The 23892-nt window shown below is 36.4% G+C and overlaps 1 protein-coding gene across 1 annotated transcript in view; it reads left to right on the top strand.

Moving 5' to 3' along the window:
• The window catches only part of MACC1 (MET transcriptional regulator MACC1), a 61831-nt gene that overhangs the window by 31846 nt on the left and 6093 nt on the right, over nt 1-23892 (top strand). The window contains exons 2-4 of the mRNA XM_053609535.1: nt 10813-10935; nt 12360-14401; nt 18239-18427. Of these exons, the coding sequence (XP_053465510.1) occupies nt 10821-10935; nt 12360-14401; nt 18239-18427 (2346 nt within the window). The 5' untranslated portion in view covers nt 10813-10820. The remainder of the gene's footprint in view (nt 1-10812; nt 10936-12359; nt 14402-18238; nt 18428-23892) is intronic.

Genomic DNA, 23892 nt, shown 5'->3' on the forward strand with positions numbered 1-23892 from the left:
TGCTTCCCAGAGCAATTGCCACACCTGGGGAAGAAGGAATGCCCTGCCCCACCAATCTGCCAGTCAGAACTTAGAGGGCCAACTGCAAAGGATGCAGAGGATTCCCCAGTCCTCTGGCCAAGCAATGAACATGCCATAAGGTCTGGACAGTGACTGAGAGTAACCTAAGGGTAATTATCATGTCGTTGGCTTAAATCTGCCTTGAGGTTTGCCCACTGAGTGGGCCTTCAGAGAGGCTCATGGGAGACCTGCATGCACAGTAAGACTGAGATTATGTAACTCCCAACTGTCCATCACAGTGCTTTGAACCATGAGGAGGGCCCAGCCTAGACAATATGAAACAGATCCCAGACCATAATTGAGGCTTTCTGTTGCACAGTCTGTGGTGACTGTATCTTATTTTGCTCAATAAACTTTGCTTCTTGCTTGCCTTTCTGTCAGTGTGTCTGGTCATTCTTTGGCCAAGAATACATCAAGAACCAAGAACAGACGGCTAACCTGACACTGTCAATGCACAACTATTGGTATTTTACTCAGAATACTTGCATTAATCATGTCTTTTGATTAATCATGTCTCTTTCAGGCTGTAATCACCTGCAGTCCCAATCTTCCATCCCCTTAGTTGGTTCCTTTTCATACATAGGGAAATTTTGATGTCTCTTAGCTTTTTTCTTCAGACATCTTACAATATCCATCATTTTTTGATACTATTTTGAAATGTGAATTTTCGAAGATTTACTTGTCTCTTAGACAGAAAATAATCTAGTTTCTAATATTAAGAGAAGAGTGTGACATTACTTATAATACAAATGTTTCTTGTTCAGCTAAATCACATATATGTGTAAGTTTATGAGGTTGGACAATTAAGCTCATGAACTCACCCTAAAAACAGTGCTACATACCTCATTGCTGAGTATCACTATGGTCACGGTCACCTTTGAAGTACTCTCTTGGCATTCTGGCAACCACAGTGATATTTGACAAGAAGGTATGTAGTCTTTTTTCCAGGATGAGTTCCTAAAATTAATTGTCTGACCTCACATATCCATTATCTCTCTATATTTCTGAATAGATAGATGCACACATGTACACATAATATTTTTCAAGTTGGTGCTTTAATGAACAGTTCATATTTTTACACACAAGTCTCAGTTTATAAAAAAGACAAATAAAAGCACTGTGATTCCCTGAAACAGTAAAAACTAGATGCAATAGATTGTTGAGAATTTAAGGGAAATTCCTGCTTTGCAAATTGGATGATGTGAGTCTCCCTTTAATCTTGTTGTTCTACCAAATTTCATCCATGTTCTCTTCCACAGTGAATGTTAGGACATGAACACACTGTTCTCATTTAATAGTGACTGAACTTTCAGATTTCTTTTTTGTTAAGCAGGTAAACTTGTCAAGTGATATGTAAATGATCCACACTAGCGTTCAAAGTTCAAACCAAGGAAAACTGAGTCTCACAAAATGTTTGTCAGAGTGCATTTTTCTCTTAGCAAAGAATATTTGGAATCTTATAATTAATTTCATAAGCAACAATGGAACAAATGTTGGCCTAAAAACATTTGATTCTATTTCTAAAAGATTGAAAAAAATCAAATTAAAAGATAATACAGTCATTTGTGAGTTGTCCTTTTTCAGAGAGGTGAAAAGAATATTATCAGGATGAATGATTAATTAAGATAAAATGGTAATTAAGCTTCCACAGTGTTTATTGTGTTCCCTCATTTCCAATGTTCTTTAAGTTTCTTTGTCAATAACTAACAATTACTCTTGCTAAAACTAACAATTACACTTGCTAAAACCAACAGAATTGGCACAGATGCGAGGGGGGAAAAAGAGAGAAATACATAAGAGTTATCAAAGCACCTATAGTTTTCACTAAAGATTTATGGTATGTAATTTAAGTTTTACAAGGCCTTCTTTTTTTTTTAGTTGGTGAATAGATATTTTCTTTATTTAATTTTTTTTACTAAATCATAGCTGTGTACATTACTGCATTTATGGGGTACAATGTGCTGATTTTATATACAATTTGGAATGCTTACATCAAACTGGTTAACCTAGTCGTCACATCACTTACTTCACTGTTATGTTGAGACATTTATACTCTATTCTTAATAAATTTGACAGGTACCCTTGCAATATGCACCATAGGTGAGGTCCTACCGATTACCCTCTCTACACCCAGCCACCCCCGTCCTCTCCCCTCACCCTCCTCTTCCCTCCTTCATCCTGGGCTATAGTTGTGTTTTATCATTTGTATGAAAGTGTGGGTGATTAAGTATTGGTTTCATAATAGTACTGAATACATTGGATACTTTTTATTCCATTCTTGAGATACTTTACTAAGGAGAATATGTTCCAGCTCCATCCATGTAAACATAAAAGGGTAAAGTCTCCATCATTTTTATGGCTGCATAATATTCCATGGTATTGGATGTGGAGAAAAGGGGACACTTCTGCACTGCTGGTGCTTTTTTAAAAAAGTTTCATTGAGATATAATTCTTTTTTTTTTTTTTTTTGCAGTTTTTGGCCAGGGCTGGGCTTGAACCTGCCACCTGTGGCATATGGGGCTGGTGCCCTACTCTGTTGAGCCACAGGTGCCGCCAAATTCACATACAATTACAATAACTTTTATTAGTTAAATAAATGATTCTCAGTGAATAATTTCTGAGCATGCTTAGAATCCATACCCACGTATTTTCAAAGACTGCATTCTGTCTGCTCTTTCACCATGCGCCCAGCGTCTTGTTTGTCAGGAGTCATGACAGTAGCTGTAAGAGTGAAGAAGAGGATATATGGTCCTGAGACACCTCTGGTCAGCAGGCAGTTTTGCTCCTTGGTGAGTGAAGGAGTGAAGTTGGGGTCTCAAACCATCTCAGTGAGAAGACCAGATTGTGGAGCGGGGCCAGCTGGCAAAGTGATTTCTGTATGTGTCGCAATAATCAGGGGCCAGAGTAAGAGGAAGGGACTCACCTCATTGTGTCACTTTTCATACCATATTCCACATGGCCTTATAGCAGCAGGACAAGGGATGTAGGATCATTATATATTCATAATAATATTTATTGTTTATTTGATTTTATGTTTTAACAGACGATAAACAGTGGCCCAGAAATGTTTAGAAGCTTTTCCAAGGTTTTAGTCAAAGTTCTGAAATAAGAGAATTCTGACTCCAAAGCTTGTGTTCTTTCTACTTTACCAAAATACATTTACATGTAATAAAAAAAAAAAAGAAAAAATATTGCTGGTAGAGGACAACCAGGGAGATTGCATGATTTACTGGCAAATGTTTTTTGAAGCAACAGAGCTTTGCAGAGTATGAAGCTTGTAAGAAAACAAATAAGGAATTAGCCTCAGTTCCTTGGAAAGGGCGACGGAAGTGAGGGCCCAGTGGGTTCAACTTTGTTGGCCGCACTATAAACCCCACTCCGGGTTCTACTGCTTTTTAATCAGGACTTGACCTTTGTACCTTGTGAAAAATACATTGCAGAGAACTTCTCTTGCAATGAAGTGTACAGAAAAAAAAAAAAGGCTTACGGTCAATAATTACCCAGACTAAGTCATTTCCAACAACTCATGTAACAGTGCAGCTTGTTCGGTTACCAGGGACAGGTTTTGCAGCTACTTTATCTCCTAACGTTTCCTAGAAACATCATCTATTGCTTAAAGTTAAACTTGAGAGATACATCACTGGGAATATCTTATAGCAATAGTGGGGATTTGATAAAAATGATTTATTAATAACAGCGGTGATGAGGCCCAGTTAGGAAACCACATGGAAATAAACTGGAATAAACCTTTTATATTTCGCAGTGGAGTGATACATTGGGAATGATCTATATATACCCGGCTATTAAACTTTGAGATTTGGTGTTATTATTGATGTTATTTTATGTCAGAAAGTAAGTGGCCTGGCAATAAAGACATAGGTATAATGACATTAAAGGACACCAGAAACAAAGGTGGCAGCGCTAGAAGGGAGGGAGAAAGCTGAAGACCAAAGAGGGGATCCAGAAGCTTGGACGAGAGACACAGAGGAGGAAGGTGTGTCTGCATGTACCTTATATTAAATATCCAAGACTATAGATGTGTTTAGAATAGGAGTGAAAAGAACCAACAAGAGGGGATCTGACCATATGTGAAGAAACAAATTTCAGTAGAACACTGGGCATTAAAACTATATGGCCCTGATATGATAAAAAAGTTTATCTGATGACAGAGCAGTGACATTGAATACAGACTATACTAAGCTGTTTAATTACATGAAGGACAGATGTGACCAGGAGAGAAAGTCATGATAAATGGAATCAGCTTGAGAGACCAAAGGCTTGCCCTAAAGAACATGCCTAGCTGTTCAGCCTCCTCTGTGTATGAGATTGAGTCTATTGATTTTGCTGATCGTTAATTTTTATAATGCCTAATGGGGATTATAACAATGCTTTCCTTGAAGGTGTGGTTTTCTAACTGGGCCTCATCACCGCTGTTATCAATCCTGTTGATCTTGCCTTCTCGCTATATTCTCTTTAGGACCTTCCACATTCCTGTCACAAAGTTTCCCTCCTCAATCTAAGATCTTTTCATTCATGATCCTTTCTGTAACACTTACATCATCAGAGCTTAATCGTCTCTTACTAAAACTTTTGTGCTTTTACTCTATTGGCTTTTATTGAATTGAAAATACTTTCTTTTTTGCAGGGGGCATAGAAAGAGCCAATTCTCTCTAATTTAGATTCAACAAAAATACCAGGTTTGTAGAATCCAGGATTATAGGATGGTGAGACAAGGTGATGAGTTAAATTTGAAATATTATCATCTGCCTTTTGAGCATTTCAAATTTTGTGTATGTTTTCCCCTTTATTGTAGTGATTCAGGATTTATAAACAAAGGATGATTTAAAAATCATTTATTAAATCTATGGAATACTCATTACTTGCTGGTAAATAATCAATAAAAACAATAACATTTGAAAAAAAATGATTTATTAAATGTTTTTCATAGTGAAAGAACTCAAGCCTTGCTCTGCAGCCTTGAAAGTTGGTACATGTATGCCCTTTGTGGGGGAGAAGTAACACAACTGTTTCTGAGGAAAATTGTAGCCATGTCACAATGTAGCCCATGGTATGTGAAAGCAGAGGATCTGCTCCAGCGATATTATAGCTACTCATGTCTATTTTCTCAAAAGAATGTGGCTCCCATCTTTAACTTGGCTGGTCATTTGGGTCTTCAAGAGAAACAGCTGGGCTGGATCTTTATGGAAAGAGAAATTCAGTTCGGAGGAACAGAGTATGGTGAGCTTTACTGGACGAGGTGGTCTGTCCCATCCTTTGGGGACTGTAACCTGACTTGTGTGCTTGTATTACAATAGGGAAGCAGATGGCTGGACACACTGCTCTCCATCCAACTTGACAATTATTCTGAGGTGAGATGACATCAACGCATATTAAGAAAGAGTTCTGTAAAAAGATTTACTGTAAAAGGCAGGACTGGGGGTGTTATTTCCGAATTATATCCTCCTTTTTACTCCTCTTCATTCCTGGTAATACTGGGGTTTCTTCTAAGTGGTTTGTTTGTATCCTACGGTCCCTGGGAAGCTTGGAACTAGTAATGTTTTTCTTTCTGTGGTCACTCTTCGAAAGCATGGGGCCAAATGTGTGGGCCACTGCTAGTAAGTGTTCTGAAACTTACACATGATGTTTGTGGAAGTACTTTTAGCCTTATCTTCCTCTCAACTTCCTGGAGATGATTCCTTAATTTATTCACTTTCTTGTTTTAGTTTTGAACTTTTTTACTGAAGAATAACATACACTTGTTTAAACTTATTGTGTTATTTGAATATTTGTAAGTTTTCTCAAATTCTTTTAAAACCAAAGCAGAGTGTGAATATGTATGTGTGTGTATGAAAGCACACGTGTAAAATGAACGCACTGTAGGGAATTTAAATTAAAAAGATGAACATCTATTGATAGTCAAATATATACTTAGATTAATTCTAAAAGCTTGCTAATGTATAACAGATATTTATCAGAAGTCTAAAATATTCTTTCAAATGCTTCTATTTCCCTGCAACGTCCTCTGAACTTTCAGATGACATCTTACCCATTTTCTGAATGTTGATTGTATATTTCTTCTTTATGAGGTGAAAGGCAAGATGCTGAAAGCATGATATAAAATCAGAACAAGCAGTTCCAGCCTTGCCAGTGGGCTTGATTCTCTCTTGCCTTAGCTCTACATCATATCCAAATAATCCTGGTTTGGTAGGAAGACATTTTGACATAGTGATATTAACAAGATGATGCATTAACAAAATGTTCTGAGTTACCAGGGTTGGAGGCATCATATGAATACTTAGTGTGCCCTCCCTGCTTCCCTCCCTGGAGAGACTCCTGAAGCCATTTGCTGGGAAAAAGTGACTGCTGACATTTTCCCTGTCAAGCTGTGAGGCCTTTTAAATATTTAGTAAGAAAAATCAGAGGTAACACACAAACTATTCAATAATTGGTAATAGGGCATATATACCACCAATGAGAGACAGCCACTAACCCATCAGAAGGTGCATGGGGTGGGGTAAGGTCCACTAAGGCCACACACACCATGGTCATGTCCAGCAAAATCACAGCCAGTGAGTATCTGCAGCTGATGATGGTTCCTTTGCGAACTTTCTATGCAAGATGCACAGGCCTTCTGTATCAGCTGCTTTTACGAGCTACTGCAATGTTATGTGGGTAGGTTTGGCATTTGGGAGGATGAAGGAAAAGTCTACTGGTCCAACAGTCACTCTCATGACATTTTAGCATCTGCTTTCAACTATATGAATTACAGCCTATGTGGATGTATTTTTAATACCACATAAGTCAACAGTAAAATACGCTACAGGTCATGGAAAGAGTTAAACACTGTAGATCCTTGGAGATTACAGATGTCTAAGGTATTTAAGGACTAATTGAAAAATACTTTGAACCTGCCAGATAGCTAACAATAGCAATTTTCACTCGGTAATTTCTACGGTAACCACTTCAAAGGACACATTTTAAAGGAATAATTATTCTACCCCTAATGCTTCCTTGGTTACTTACTTCCAAATACCACATTCCTCCCTACTTCTTAAAATCTTCTGGAATCTTTTGCTAAGTTGTACATTTTGGTAAATTTTTCCAGTTGTTTAGGAATCAATTTAAATAGTAAAATAAGGAAAGGGCAGAACATTGTTTATTGGTTTTTTGAGGAAAAACATTATGGATCATGTGAAATCAGAATAGCTATTTTGGAAAAGGCATATTGAAAGATCCTATCCCAAAGTGAATGAATGCTAGACCACCCTTTCCTGCTTACTCATTCCAACAAAATCTACCTCATGCTTTTGTAAATAAAGTTCAAAAAAATGCTATTTTGGACAGCAATTGCTACTGAGTGTAGAGTTTAACTGGGAAAAAACACAGGGCAATGATAAATGTGGCAAGTGCGATTTGCACCTGTATAAACAAGCACTGTGCTGACAGAGCAGCAGCTTCGTCCCTTCCTCCTTCCAGACAAGGGCTTTTATCCTACTTTATTGCATCTCTCTCTCGATTCATAGAAAATCACATCACAGATTTAGAAATGTGGTACTGTAAGGTTGTGTGTGTGTGACAGAGAGAGAGAGTATGTGTGTATCTACAGAAAGATGATCAAGAGAGGAAAGATTTGTTGAGGTACAGTGAGAGCAGCTAGGGAACCATGTGGCCCAGGAAGGATCCTACTGCAATGGATTTCAGAATGTCGTTCTCAACACATGCCCCGCAGAACCACATCAGTGCCCTTTGAAACCTTTCTCAGAATACAGAATTTTGCGCACAACCTCAGACCTTCTTGATCAGAAACATGATGGTGATTCCGGTAGCCCATGTCTGGTCAAACCCTCCACCTGATTGAGGTTGAGAACAACTGCCTTGAAGTTATAATAAAGATCTATGCTTGGCAACCTAAAGACAAGGGATAATCCACAAAGAACTACAGCTAAGGACCATGTGGTGCCTTTGTTTCGGCCAGATTACGATCCTTCAGGCTCTGAGCTGCACAGGGCACCATTCCTGACTTTTATGTAGTTGGAGACTTGTAACCATGTTTCACTGGGTTGTACCTATTTTTCACTTCAAGGATTATATACCTCAAAGGAATCTTGAGTAGCAATTGTTCATTTTTGCCTTTTGCCCATAAAAAACAGAAGAGTTTAGGTAGATTGCTGCCTAATTTGGTTTTCCATTTAAAATGTACTTTATCTTTTGGAAAATACTTTTTCATTTACATTTTTTTTCTCATTTTAACTTGATTTGCTAAATTTTGCTGAGGGACTTGAGCTCAGTTTTCCTACCTCGAAGTTTCCTACCTGGAGCGCTAAGAATTTCTAATTTGGGACATTATATTTGGTTAAACTCAACCACAGAATTTTGGATCTGCCAGGAAACTTGTCTCGGTGAAATTTACATATTGCATAATTCGACTTCTTACTCAATCTTTTGATGTGGTTTCCCCTCTTAGGAAAAAAATTGTTATTGCAACATTTGATTTTTTAAGTATGTCACCTTACAATTTTTGCATTTGTTTATTTATCGTATCTAGAACACATGCTTCTCTCCTTTTCCTTTCTTATCTCTTTTCTCTCTTTTCTATCTTCTTTTAATTTGTTTTTGTTTTTTATGTACCAGAAAAGACTTTTGCTTTCTTCAAAAAGAATGAACTACTTTGAACTAAAAAATCAAGAACTTAAAGTAGGATGTGACAAAAAAAAAAAAAAAAAGTGAAAGATGTGTGGTCAACACCCAAAGGAGAAGAAGAATGGGACCTTAGCGTAACTGAAAATGTGATCTGGATGGTGGGGCAGCCTCAGAACGTACCACTGGGAGCCTGGGGTCTGAGATGGGGTAAATGACGTCCTGAGTTAGGGGCTGCATGTGGTAGCTATGACACACATAGGTAACTATTTCTAGGTCAGTGACCTTGCAGGTTAGTTAGGTACCATTGCTGAGACTCATTTTTCACTTTGAAAATCAGATTTAAAATACCTATTTCACAGTGTTGACATGGGACAAAGAGAAGTCCTTTAGGTAAAGAGAAGGCTGAGTCACAACAATAAGAAACGTACAGTTAGTACTTTCAGTTATAATTCATCTGTTTTTATAGCTGCATAGTACTCTACTATATTAAAATATTATGACTTATTTATACACTCAGATGGCAAAGGATATTTCATTAGTTTTAGTTCTTTGTCAACATGACATGATGAATATTCATGTGCATGTCTGTGATGCACAGATGCAAGATTTTGCTAGAACAAATAACTGGGATTGGAATTCCTGCATAGTAGATTCTGAGCATCCTTCCTAGGTAATGCCAGATTAATTTGCAAGTGGTGACACCTATGGACATTTCCACCAGGAGTATATAGGATTTCCCTTTGTCAATAATGGATGTCACCTTTTATTTTTATAAATTTGCTGGGTGGTAATTGTGTTTCATGTGGCATTTTCCTAATTATTATACCTATTAGATTCTGCATATTCTAATATGTGTCATACGCGGGTATTTGGGGGTCATTCATGTTTCCCTTTTTTTGAAAATGCTTATCTAGATATTTTCTTAGAGATTTCTATGGATTTATTTTGGTTTTAATTTCTGGGAGGGATGTCTGATGTATTTGGGGAACCAATTTCTTTTTCTTTTTACAGTCATATGTAATGGAAATAAATTCACCCAGATTTTGGTGTTTGTTTTTACTTTTGCAAATGGTGTTTTGATACACAAGATTTCTCATTTTAATATGTATGTGTGCTTTGTGGTTTGTATTTTGCATGTGTGCGTCCCTTGCTGAAGAAATTCTCTAGAAAGCATAAAGATAATCTCTTAGACTCTCTATTCAAATTTTAGAGTTTTTCTTTTCACCCTTAGATCTCTAAATCTCGTGGAATTGATTTTTTGTGTGTATGGAATGTAATCTTTTTTCAGCATGAGCAATCATTGGTATCATCACTGTTGAGTGATCATTCCCATACCTCTTTGCATGTCGTATGCGAGGGTGGATCAGTTTCTGGGGTTTTCATTCTGTGTTCTTGATATATTTCTGTTCTGATTCCATGTCATCTTACTCAGCACACATTAATTATAAATGGTGACATCTGGTAAGTTGGGCACATTCCTTTTCATCCTGCTCTTCTTCTGGGTTATCTTGAGTGTTGACCATTTGCTTAGCTTTTCTACGTAAGTATTAAAATAGCTTAAGAAGTTATGGTTGTTTTATGTTGTTGAAAACAACGTATATCAAAACAACAAGCTTCAAAACAATATAAGGTACCTGATAATATAGAGAATTTTAATATGTTAATTAAAAAAGAAACAAATTAAGAAGAATTTACCAACACAACCATACAACCTGGCGTGTTATAATTTATTTTGAAATTGCACTGAGTATATAGAATGATTTGGGCAGAATTTTCAGGTTTGTAGTATTTAGGCTTGCAATTACCAAATGAAATGCCTGTTTGTTGAGATTTTGACTTACTTTTTTATTATCCTTTGGATTTTCATTAATTACTTTTTTATGGAATCAGTAATGTATTTCCAGGATTTCTTATTTGTATTAAACCAGAATTTAAGCACTTTGCACTGATATATTTCAGGATATTTAGTCCAGCATCCTATCAGAAGAAGAGGGCCCTTGTGTTTTTACATGCAGTCTTTAAAATATAAATGTAACATATATAAATATTGGGTTGTTTTCTTGACAACCTGTACATATATGCTTACAAAATACGTATCTATTTACTTTGTAGGTGGAGAAATGTTAATCAGTGAACCAGCCTATTTTTGGTCAGGAGGAATTTCACGGAGTAGGTCTGAAGAAAATTTTGTTGACATGGAAGCCCAAAAATTCTCCAAAAATTCCAGTATTACAGGTACAGGAACTTAGAACTTTGTAATTTTGTCCACGTAAATGAATCCATCCATCACCAGTAGCTATTGAAAAGTGTTACAGAAAATTGGAAGAATTATAAAATCACAATTTTATAGGAGAAATAGTTACACTATTTTTAAAAACATGTACAAAATAAAATAGCAGTAAATAGATTATAAAAAATATTATAGAGGCAATGATTTATTAATGAATGAGTGGTATATGAAATACATATAATGAATTTTAAGGTAAAAGAGATCTCTGAAGCGTGGATTGGCTTAATAAATATTCATGAAGCTTTAAGAAAGTTAGAAATAAATGAATTGAAGAAAAGTGTGGAAATTAGAGAAATACCATTTTTGTTTTTCAAAATTTATCTTCTAATTTTTAATATATGACACTTAAGTGCCTTCAATCTAGATAATAGTTTTACATATATTAAACAAAAAGTCTTGACAACTTTCTTGAATTCTTTTTTCCTATAGAACTTCTTATCATTTTGCTGGCTATTTTAGTCATTATTTCCTCTAATGCAGCACCAGATTCACCAAATCCACAGTTACTACTACTATTCATTGAGAGAAATGACCAATATGAGATGCTATGAACATAAAAACATGGCCTTAATATTGTGGGATTTATAAAAATTCATATACTAGAAATGGGAATATTTTAATGTGTTTCTAATTCTTAAAACACTCACTTTCCAAAGTAATAACATTTCTATTCCTAGTGGTAAGACCACGCTGTCATTGCAAGCTCACAAAAGCTTTAAAAATTCTATCAAGCCAGTTTCATTTCTCATGAAAAATTTCAATTTTATTAAAATTCATCAATGCAAATTTTCAGAGAATGAGCTAATGCTGATGATTTAATTTAGCACATTGTTTTTAAAAATTATTTTATCTTTTAACAGATGTATTTGATTTTTTTCATATTGAATGTTATCTAAAAATAAAAACATTTCATCAATATTCTAGCCGTAATGAGACCAATTATTCAATGTTTAAGAAAATCTGGGTAACTGAGTTATTTTGTTTGTTAGGAGATTGGCTTTTGTAAAAATAAAACATAAAATAATAAGTCACAAGTTCAGGCTCATCGGGGTCATTTTTAAGGGAAAATGTTAAAAAATATTATCTAAAGTGTTAAACATTTATTTCTTTAGTTTATAAATCATGATGTCTTAAGGTAAAAGAGCATAACATATGGTCAAAATAACTTGGTAGAAAAATTGTCTTCTCATTCCCTGCAAATGTAACCAAATTTACCATTAAATTTGTAGTAGCTAGTAGATCGAATATACAAAAGAAAAAAATGAAAATTAAGTCCTGAGATTTTAAGCTATCGAAAAAAATTAATCTGGGTTCTATCTCAGAATGCTACCTTACCTTTGTCTTGCTTTGTTTTTCTTTGAATAACAAGAATGCCAAGACCCAGACTTTCTTCACAACTGGTCAGACGCTTTTGCTTTTCGTCGTAATAATGCATCCAAAGTTACAAATCCATTTTGGAATGAACTGTCTGTTTCTAACCCATTTTTGGATGACATAACTCAGTTAAGAAACAACAGGAAGAGAGATAATATTTCCATCTTGAAGGAAGATCCTTTTCTTTTTTTAAGAGAAGTAGAAAATGGAAACTCTTTTGATTCCTCTGGTGATGAACTTGATGTGCGAAAATTACTTAGGCAGTCCTCCTCAAGGAAATCTGGAAGATCTAAAAGTGTTTCAGAACTTCTGGACATTTTAGATGACACAGCACATGCCCCTCGAAGTATACATAACTCTGACCAGATCCTAGAACAAGACTTAGAATGGCTTCAAAATGACCGAGAGGCTTATAAAATGGCCTGGTTAAGTCAACGCCAGCTGGCCCGCTCATGTCTGGATATGAATACCATTAATCAGAACCCCGGATGGGCCCAAACACAGGTTGCAGAGATCACCATAGTTTGTAAATTAAACCACGAAGGAGGGTCAGTACAATTACCTGAATCAGACATCACTATTCATGTGCCCCATGGTCATGTAACTGTGGGAGAATTCCAAGAGATGTCTCTAAGGGCTTTTCTTGATCCTCCACAAATGCTTAACCACAATCTTTCATGCACTGTGAGCCCGCTGTTGGAAGTCACATTAGGCAACCTTAATACCATGGAAGCCATTTTGCTGGAGATGAAAATTGGGGCTGAGGTGAGAAAAGATCCTTTCAGCCAAGTCATGACAGAAATAGTGTGTTTATGTAGCCTGGATAAAGAAGGCCCTTTCAAGGTGTTAAGCAGCTGTTATGTTTATAAAGATACCATCCAAGTCAAACTAACGGACATGAGTAAGGTGATGTATCTGGTGGTTGCTGCACAAGCTAAAGCTATTCGGTCCCCAGCGGCCACGGTTTGGGATTATATCCACAAAACCATCTCAATTGGGGTTTATGGACCCAAATATAGCCATCCTAGTTTCACTGTTATTTTCACAGTTTGTGGACACAGTTACATGCCAGGAAAGCTTACAATCTCTGATATTAAGAAGGGTGGAAAAAACACATCTCCTGTGGTATTTCAGCTCTGGGGGAAGCATTCATTTTTACTAGATAAGCCACAGGATTTAAGTATTTCTGTTTCTTCATGTGACCCTGATTTTGAAGTAAAGGCACAAGGAGAATGGAAAGAAATTCAACAAAAGCAGTTGGAAGCAGGGAAAGTGGTTCATCGACACTTTTCGTTTTCTTTAGTTGCCCGTGGAGAGATGCACTTGTTTGTTTTCCGTGTTCAGGTGGAGCGTCCCCATGGTGAAGCAGTTGCACAATTCTTTATCACTACACCTGATCCAGCCCCGAACCTAAAAAGGCTCTCACATCTGCCCGGTTATTTGCAAGAGGAGAAGGAAATCAAGTCTGCGCCTTCACTACAAAGAGTGCTTATCAAATATCCCACATTTCAAGATAAAATAATGAACTTCACCAAGTATGGGGTAACCCTGAAGACAGTACTGAGAAAAAGCAAGATTGACTACTTACTTGAATATTTCAAAGGGGATACAATAGGACTTCTTGGAGAAGGCAAGGTAAAAGCCATTGGCCAGTCCAAAGTAAAAGAATGGTATGTGGGAGTCCTCAGAGGTAAGATTGGACTCGTGCATTACAAAAATGTCAAGGTGATTTCAAAGGAGCAAGTAATGTCTATATCAGACAGTATCTTTACAACCAGAAATCTTCTTGAACAAATTGCTCTACCTTTAAAAAAACTAACTTATATCTACTCAGTTGTACTGACCTTGGTGTCAGAAAAAGTTTATGACTGGAATGTTTTAGCTGATGTCCTCGGTTACCCACATCTGGCACTGGACAATTTGGTTCCAACACAAGCAGACAAAGAATCAGAAAAAGTTTCTTATGTTGTAAAGAAGTTAAAGGAAGATTGCCACGCAGATAAAAATACGAGGAAGTTTCTTTATGAACTTACTGTGGTGAGTACCGCTTAATCATAGTAATGTATTTACTATAGAGAACTTTAATAACAATATTTATAACCAAACATATGATAGAAGAAATTTTTTTAAATTAACAATCTCAAATAAATTGAAACTACTGTTCAGCAAATGTAGAGATTTTCCTATATGATCATGCAATTGGTTTTTAAAATTTGAGATTCAGTTGTGATTTTTACAGGAAATAGGCTCCTACAGATCATCTCTCCAAGGAACATTAAAGGTTCTGTTTGCGCTGGGCTTAACAGTTAAGAGATGGCTTCTCTTCCTCTCTCAAATATTTAGACAGCCCTTAGGGTCTCAAAGAAGCTCCATAACATGAAAGTAAACATGAGCAAATTGAAACCAAACTAACTTTGGTTGGAGGTCCATTTTTCAGTATTTTAAAGAACATATCATAAATATCCCTTACTTTAGCAATTTTTCCTGCATGTTATGTGTGTACATTACATCCCAAACAAAGGTATTGTTAATTCTCTTCTTAATCCTCATCTTTTAACAGGATTCTCAAAGTCATCTTTTTCAGCATAGCATTCATCCCAGACTCAGTAGTGAGTTATAAAGAACTGTTTTGTCGTTAAAGTAAAAATTTTAAAAATGAAGAGCGTATTTCTAAAAATGGTTCAAATGTGAACGTATCAATAAAAAACAATGGTACCTAATATTCCTGTAGTGCTGAACACCTGGTACACATGATCTCATTTAGCCATATAACAACTCTATGGGGCAAGCAGAGGTAGCATCTTCATCTTACAGCCAAGTCTCATGAGTTAGGCTACTTGCTGAGGGCCCCACCATTAGTTTTTGTTAGAGGTGGTATTTGAAAACACTTTTCCAAAATTATACTTAAAACTGCTATGTCTTCTTGAAACAAAATATGTGTGTAAAAATGATTGTGTAAGTATTATCCATATGTTTATGTGTGTATTTCACAGAACTTTATAACTGTGAAAGGACAGTGCTCTATAGGAGACCCGTGAGATTCATCATACAAAATTCTAATCAAGCCATAAAAGGAGGAGAAAACATTTGGAGAAATTTAATTTGTGACACTAACAATAATTTATATACTAAAGAGAAAAATACATATGAAACATTTTCTCTCCATTATTATTATGATTTTTTGATGATTCTACAACAATACTGACAGGGGTTACAATTTAAAAGCTCCACTGCCCAGGTGCTAGGTGGACAGTTTTGTTACAGCATGCTGCATTGCCCACATGTCAGGGCCATCATAGTCGTGGACACTGAATGTTTTCAGCAGAGAGTTCATCTCAGCGGAAGTGGCTCTACCTGGTGGAGGCTGCACATGCATTTTACAATAATTCATTGCCTCTCATAGCTCATGTTCGGTATATTCCTACAAAGGTTGAAATGGAAAATTGTGAGGTTTTTCTCAGTGGCTTTAAAATGTTACATCGTCCAAATGGTCTGAGAATTTAAGCCTAATCGTCCCTGCAATTTAGGGGGGCAGGATAATAGTAGAGTGGCTTGAGTGGCTGCTTAACTAGACAAAGTGTCAGGAAGCCTATTCAAGGGAGGAGTTCCCAAAGGAGAGCCACAGCTCATACTGTGACTCAGCGGAGGCTTCAGGATTTCTGTATGAGGAGCAAAGTAGTAGAGCCTGGGGCATAGAGTTGTCACTTGAAATTTTATCTGCATAGTTAGTGTACATTTTTCTTGGATTATGTATTTATTTGGAATGGCAAGAAGAGAGCCAATAAAGCTGGCAAGATTGCGGGTCTAACCTCTTTAGTCATCTCTAGACCTTGAGACTGGCTGTCCTCGTATACTTGACACTTGACCTTTTCTAAGGCACTTCAGTATCAGATTCAATTTTTCATAATTATTATGGAGGATTAGAGGAAGTGGCTTTGCTACCATATCCACTTTAAAAATCATTAAATACAGATATTATGTGATTAATTTTAAGTCCTGTAGTTTATGAAACTTAATTTTAAACTAAGCTTTTTTGTGACTCAGAGTGAATATTTTTTTTCCCCTAAAACAAGAAACTTGGATACCCACCTCACAGTTCCCTGAAAGCACCGTCAGGGGCCTGCTGGCTAAGTATTATTTCTCAGTGAAGCCGTCACTCCTCAGTCTGAAAGTATGGCTCAGTAGAGTGTTTCTATAAAAACCATGGCTACGCCTTTTAATTGTATACTTCCATGGGAATGAACACTGTGGGCTTTAAAGTTGCCTCACTTGGTCATTCATTATAATTTATTATTGCCTATTGGTAGATAAAGTTTCTCTGTGCCATTAAATGAGAGGGGTTGCCAAACATGTTTAGAGTGGTCTTGCCCACTCTTTCACTTTCTGTGGTTTCAGTTACCCCAATGTCTCTTTTGAAAGAGAGACCACATTCACATAACTTATCCCAGTGTATTGTTACAATGGTTCTATTGCATTATTAGTTATTGTTAATTTCCTACTGCGTAATTTTTAAATTTAACTTTCTAATCAGTGTAAATGTATAGGGAAAGGCATAGCAGACATGCATATGTAGGGTTTGTTATGATCTGTACTGTCAGGCCTCCTTCCCAGATAAAGAAGGGCGATTCTATTTGCATCTTTGAACGGAGAAAAGTTACAGATAAGTGTAATCTCCTAGTCTTAAATGTCCTCAAAGCAAAACAGAGATTTATAGACTTTTTTTGAAACATGATGATGAGTAACAAAGCTCAAATACCTAATAAAGGAAGAAAAAAAATAGTATGATGGTTTCTTATTTTTGCATTGTAGAAGACTCAGTACTTTACCTTTAATACCTGTGGTTTATCTTTAACACAATTGTATTAGAGGTTAATGAGTTTTTTCTAATTTATATATTTTTAAAAGGTATAAACATTAATAGCATCGTTCAATTTGAAGAAGAGTCTAATTTTTATTCAACAGGCATGATTCTGGGACATTTTCAATCATCTTTTGATGAAAAACAGAATAATGTTTATCCCCTGTGTGATCACTGTAGAGAAATCCCATAGCCCATCTTCTGGTAAAGCAAGGCATTATTTTTTGTGAGAAATAATCAACCCTGGTCTGATAAATTAGGGACTGTTGGTACTTCAGAGTACCTTCGGAAGTGTCTAGACTAACTTCCTGCTATAATAATCAAAGATATGATTAATTCTTCTTAGCAAAGTATCTGAAAAATGGAAGAAAACGTATCCAATGTACTCAGTCTTACTATGAAACCAATTTATAGCTTTCTTATGAAAGCTATAACCCAATTATAGCCCAAGAAGAAGGGGAAAGGGGAGAGGGGGAGGGAAGAGGAGGGAAGGGGAGGGGGGAGGATGGGTGGAGGGAGAGTAATTGGTGGGACCACACTTACGGTGCATCTTACAAGGGTATATTTGAAATTTACTAGGCGTAGAATATAAATGTCTTAACACAATAACTAAGAAAATGCTGTGAAGGCTGTGATAACCAGTTTGAGGAAAACAATTCAAATTGTGTATAAAACCAGCACATTGTATCCCATGATTGCATTAACATACACAGCTATGATTTAAGAAAAAAACAAAAATAAAAGCATATTAGTTGAGTAGCTTACCTAACACCCTACAATTTGTCACTGAGTACATCTCCAACGTCTCCTGATTCTGGTTTAGTAATATCCACTGTAGTTTCCATGTTGAATTTACTTAAAAGTGAAATAAGTTTTTGAGTTTTAGAAAACTCAGTTATATGTGTTATGTGTGTTTTAAAAAAGATTTCCATTCCTAGAATATGTCATGAAAAATCTAATATAGAAGAAAGCTCAAATTAGTTGCTTTTAATTATGACACGTAATCTTTGCTGCAGGCTCTGCTAAAGATGGATTGCCAAGGGTTAGTAGCACATCTCACCCAGGAGGCTGCTATTCTGACTTCAGCTGTCAAACTTGGAAAAGGCTGGAGGGAACTAGCTGAAAAGTTAGTACGACTCACAAAGCAACAAATGGAGGCATATGAAAATCCTCACCGAGGAAAATCTGGGGATGTTGCTGGAGAGGTAAGATTTTTAAAAATTTAACTCAATAGTGAAAAGTTGCAGACCAAATAAAGCAAATGTAATCAAGCCTTACACATTCATAGATTAATTGTGGGAGTATCCAAGGGGATTCACTGAAGTCATTGCACCAGTAATCAGAAACGCACACAAATCACTCTTTTTTTTTTTAGACAGAGTCTTACTTTGTCACCTAGGGTAGAGTGCTGCTATGGTGTCATCATCGCTCATAGCAACCTCAAACTCTCAAACTCTTGGGCTCAAGAGATCCCCTTGTCTCAGCCTCCTGTGTAGCTGAGGCCACATGTGCCTGCCTTGAAGGGGTCTCCTGAGCTCAGGAATCCCCTTGCTTCCTAGGGGATTCTAGGCATGAGCCACTGTACCTGACACACGTCCTTCTCAAAAGGCATTTAAAATAGTGATGTTTCTCCTGTTGGATTTCATATTAACATAGTCTTTGATGAAATGAATTGATTACATTGGGTCATGTAGGAAGGTCTAGAAGTATATGAGGTATAAAACAGATAAATAAAGGGAATAGATAGAACCAAGTCAGAACAAGGGAAGGAGATATAGTAAGTATTTATCAGCCTCAGGTATAAATTTAGTCATTTGTGATAGCTAATGCTTGGGGACAAGAAGCATTAAGAGAGTAGATGTGTGGAGCTGCTGGGAAGGAGAGATAGATACCTAAGAGCTTCATTATCTCCTTCCCAATTTTTTTTGTACAATAATTTTATATAGACATCAAATGCATAATAACAGTACTTAGTGCAAAGTAAATATTTACCATGCAAATAGTGTTTTTATTAATATTTAAACAAATGCATGCACAAGTTAGATAAAATATTTTCTATAGATTACCATAAAGAAATGTGAGTCAATTTTTATTACTGAAATAAAAATATTCCAGTGCCGAGCATACATAAAATGGGCTGCTGTATCTTTCTATCATGTGAATGTAAGCATTTGAAGATATTGAAGTTTTGGAAAATATTCTCTCTCCTATTAGAGAGAAAGGTAAGAGCAAAAGCTATGTTTTCCACTTTGTTTTGAGGCGTGGAGCTGGATATTAATATTTGGAGAAAATTTTCTTATTTTGAAGTGAGTATTCTGGACACCTTTGCATGAACAGTAAAGAATCAAATCAAGTCAGTTGAATCCTGGCAGCTGTGGGGAAGTATCAGCAGGCTGGTTTCTAGGCTCCTAGAGCCTGGCTCTCCAGCCAGAACTCCTCTGAAAACAAGGTTCGTCATCCAGGAGCAGCCAGGAGCTGAGGGCATGCTTCCCCCTCCTAGACTACATTTATCTTCATAGACTTAGGAGGGAATTGCAGCCTAGAAATAAGCATAATACAGCATCAGGTGAGGTACACACTGTGGACTCAAGTGTTCATTGAATGAGCTGAGATGAGAAACCCATAAGAAGGAAGCAAGAACAAGGGATATGTGCCTCAGATTCTGGTTTCGATTTAAACAATTGTCTGATTAAGTAGAACTACTTTTTTTCCTTAAAAAGGCTCTGTTTTTGAATGACTTTTGGTGAGGATTATTTATCAGAGAGTTATTTATTCTGTCAGCCCGCTTAAGCATCTGGCTTCTCTCTAATTGTGGTGTTCATACTTTGTCTTCCTCCACATGTTGATGGAGGCCGGCACACTGCCTCCTTTTCCATTATTTACTTTTGCACAGTCCCAATCATAAATGACTAAGTCTCTGCCTGAGGTTCATAAGTTCCCAGAGACAGAAAGAAAAGCCCCTAAGGTATCTTTGTATGGGCTCTAGTTCTAGTTATTGTGATTAATCCTAACAGTCATCACTCCCATCCATGTTGTTAAATGCTTTGAAAGAAATTCATGGTGTATTGGCCCAAGATCATTTTCAATAATCTGCAGGAATCTTTGCCTGTGAGTCCACTTAACTGATGGGTAAATATATGTTAATGTTTCCATTCCCCTGAAAATAGCTCTACAAGTTATTTTCCTCTTTAAACAATGATGGTTTTTAAATGTGATCATTTTATAAGTCTAGCAATTGATCTGAAAGCATACTGATATTAGTTTTGGGTAGCATGTGTAGAGAGAGGGAAGTGCATTGGGTTGGGGAGATAACAAGGTCTACCAGTTCCCTGCTGCTTTGGTTTCCTTTGTCTCAGTTCCTCAGTGGGCACAGGTGCCAAACATTGCTCCCTCTGTGCCAACACCTACAGCCAGGCTCTTTCACTTACTCTCTCACCTTTCCAACTTCCTTCTCTTCCCTTTGTTCTAATTTTATTGTGTCTAACACACAGTTATCTGACACTTGCTCTGTGCCAGGCATTATTCTGGGAACATTACAAAAATTAACTGATTTAATCCTTTCAACAAAAACTTGTGGGACAGATACTCATATTCTAAAAATATACAGAGGGTAAATAACTTGCTTAAATGTGCAGAGCTACAAACTCATGGAATCAAGTTTAGAGCACAGACCTTGACTTTGCAGCCCATGCCCTTTAACCTTTACACTCTACCTTCCCTCCCCTATCCACTGTTCAATATGGCAGCCAAGGCACAGAATTGGGAGATATGGGCAGAGCTGGGATGTGTCCCCTTTTCCAAGTCACATTATGATACTACCAAAGTTTGCTCTGACATCTTTATCAAGCCTCAAGCTGGTGAAAGATTGAAGTATATTAATATACTTTTCAGATTTTTGTGAATACTTTTACCAGTTCTTATTCTTTTTTTTTTTTTTTTAGATAGAGTCTCACTATGTCGCTGTGGGTAGAGTGCTGTGGCTTCCCAGCTCACAGCAACCTCCAACTCTTGGGCTTAAGCGATTCTCTTGCCTCAGCCTCCCAAGTATTTGGGACTACAGGCACCCACCACAATGCCCAGCTATTTTTTGTTGCAGTTGTCATTGTTGTTTGGCTGTCCCAGGCCAGGTTCGAACCCACCACCCTCGGTAGATGTGGATAGCTCCATAACCACTGTGCTACGGGCGCAGAGCCTCTTATTTTTTTTTTAAGAAGAAGAAAAATCCTCTCATTGTAGGTTTCTGAGAACATCATTTCCTCAAGTGAAATTTTAAGAAATGTCACTCAACTTTTTACATGACTTTGTAATTTTATAATACCATAAAGCCTAGAATCGTATTATAAACCAAATATGTTTCTTTTGAAAAACAAATATGCCTGTGCTATACAAAAATGTGAACTATTGCCAAGATTTTTCTGTGAAAGTTAGTGAAAATTCCTTGGAGTTTTTCTGAAGATATTTAGAGCTTTAATGTTTTTTAAAAGAATCAGTAAAATATTAGAAATGTAGCCTCCTAAGAGGTTGTATTTTACTGGGATTTCAAGGATGATCTTTACATAGCCTTGGAGGGATTATTATCCTCTATGACAATTGGCCCTTTGTCTGACAATATAGCTTATGTTTTCTGTCTTATTCAATAAAAACTTTATTCACCAAGAATACATAAAGTTCACTTTCTTTTTAAAATTATCTTTGCCCACGAGGCTGTCCCTTGACCATGGCACCAATAGTCCTGTTGAAGAGGATTTGTTACCTGCCTGTCAGAATGGGCCACTTTCCTAATGGAAGCCTGGTGAAGTTACCATTCCTAATAGTAACATTTTCCCACTCAGAACCCACTTACCCATAGAGAGTCATACTTGATAAGGTGTATTTTACATTTTTTGTGGTCACCATTTAATCAATGCACAATGCAGATCTAATTCTCTTTTGTGTCTTCTAGCTGCAATCTTTTCCTCTTCATTTTCTGACTGGCAGGTTGAATGTTCAGAGCCCTTCATTCTATGCCTTGATTAAAGTGGGTGATTCTCAAACAGCTAATTTTATTCATTTTGTATAAGTCAATGAAAGATTCTGCATGGAATTCTCCCCGTTTGTTTAGTATCCTTCTTCTGTGTCCCTGCCTTCAGTACTCAGTTCATCTATGTGTTCAGGGCTTATCAGTTCTCAGCAGTGATGCAGGAGCTATTTCTTTTTAAATACGCACAAACAGAATTAAAAACATAATTTATTTCTCTTTAAAGATAAATTTTATTTTGATCTAGGAAGCAGGATAAACTGTTTATATCTAAATTGCTACAATTTTTTAAAGAAGTACATAATTAGATGAGAATGATAGTTATTATCATTATTGAGTGTTAACTGAATGTCAACTAATCATTAAGAGCATTTTCTTTACAATATCTTATTTATCTCAACAAAGTTTGTAAGGAAGGCATTATAACTATTTACTTTTTACATATAGGCAAACAAAGGGTGACATTTGTATAATTTTTCAGGGTTACATAGTTTTTTTTTATTATTAAATCATAGCTGTGTACATTAATGCGATCATGGGGCACCATACACTAGTTTCAAAGACCGTTTGGCACATTTTCATCACTCTGGTTAACATAGCCTTCTTGGCATTTTCTTAGTTATTGTGCTAAGACATAACTAAGAAAATGCCAAGAGGGTTACATAGTTATAAAGTGACCTACTTGTTTAACATGAAGTCCTTACCACTGTGATGTATGATGCTAAAGCCCTTTCAGAATTAACTTACAGGAGCAAAGTGGTCAGTAGCTGCAGGAGACACATCTTTTAGGGTAGATAGTCTATGAATCATTGTAGAGGATTAGAAATTGATGTTAGTGTTTCTAGATACTGACAAGTTCTAGAGAACACTGAGAAGAGGTGAGCTAGAGAGGATAATTCATCTTTTTAATGACTGAGAGATGAGCAGATGTGTTCAGTGTCTATGTTGGAACCAAAGAATAACTCCTTGAACACAGGGGTTAAGACTCCTGGCTGGATTTCTGGTCCACTTCTACAATCCATTAGCCTAAAACTTTGGACAAATTGCTTGACTTTTCCAAGAATCTAATTGTTTTTGTAAAGTGAGAAGAATAATGCTATCTTACTTATTGGATGTTTAAAAGATCAAATGAGAGAATATATATGAAATATTTGGAATAATGCCTTGCATATTATAATCACTAAATGCATATTATTTATTATTTTGATGAAGAGGAAGAGGAAATGAAAAGAGGTGAATTCGGTTACTATATAACATTGAATGATTTGGGAAAAGGGAATAAAGTATAGTAATTTTTTAGTAATACAGTTGAGAGTTACTATAGAAGGAATGGAAATAATGAAAAAGTCAGCAATGGTATCAAGGTTTCCCTTCTGAGAGACTGGCAGAACAGTAAGGCATGAAGAAAATGGAGAGAGTCTTGGCTATCATCTTTTCTTACAGGCTTAACAACATTTAAAATTTTCCTGGGAAAAATCTCTCTTACAAAAGGTAAAAGGAATATCCGTGGACCATGATAGTTATCTGGCTTACCTGGCGACACCAGGATTCTACTTACAGCAGTGTTGAATTGTCTGGTTCTATATCTGGGCCTGGTTTAGTTCTAGCCTTGATACTTAATTCATTGGTTTTCAGTGATAAATGTATTTACAA

Source organism: Nycticebus coucang, chromosome 11 (genome assembly GCF_027406575.1).
Source record: "Nycticebus coucang isolate mNycCou1 chromosome 11, mNycCou1.pri, whole genome shotgun sequence".
NCBI lineage: Eukaryota > Metazoa > Chordata > Mammalia > Primates > Lorisidae > Nycticebus > Nycticebus coucang.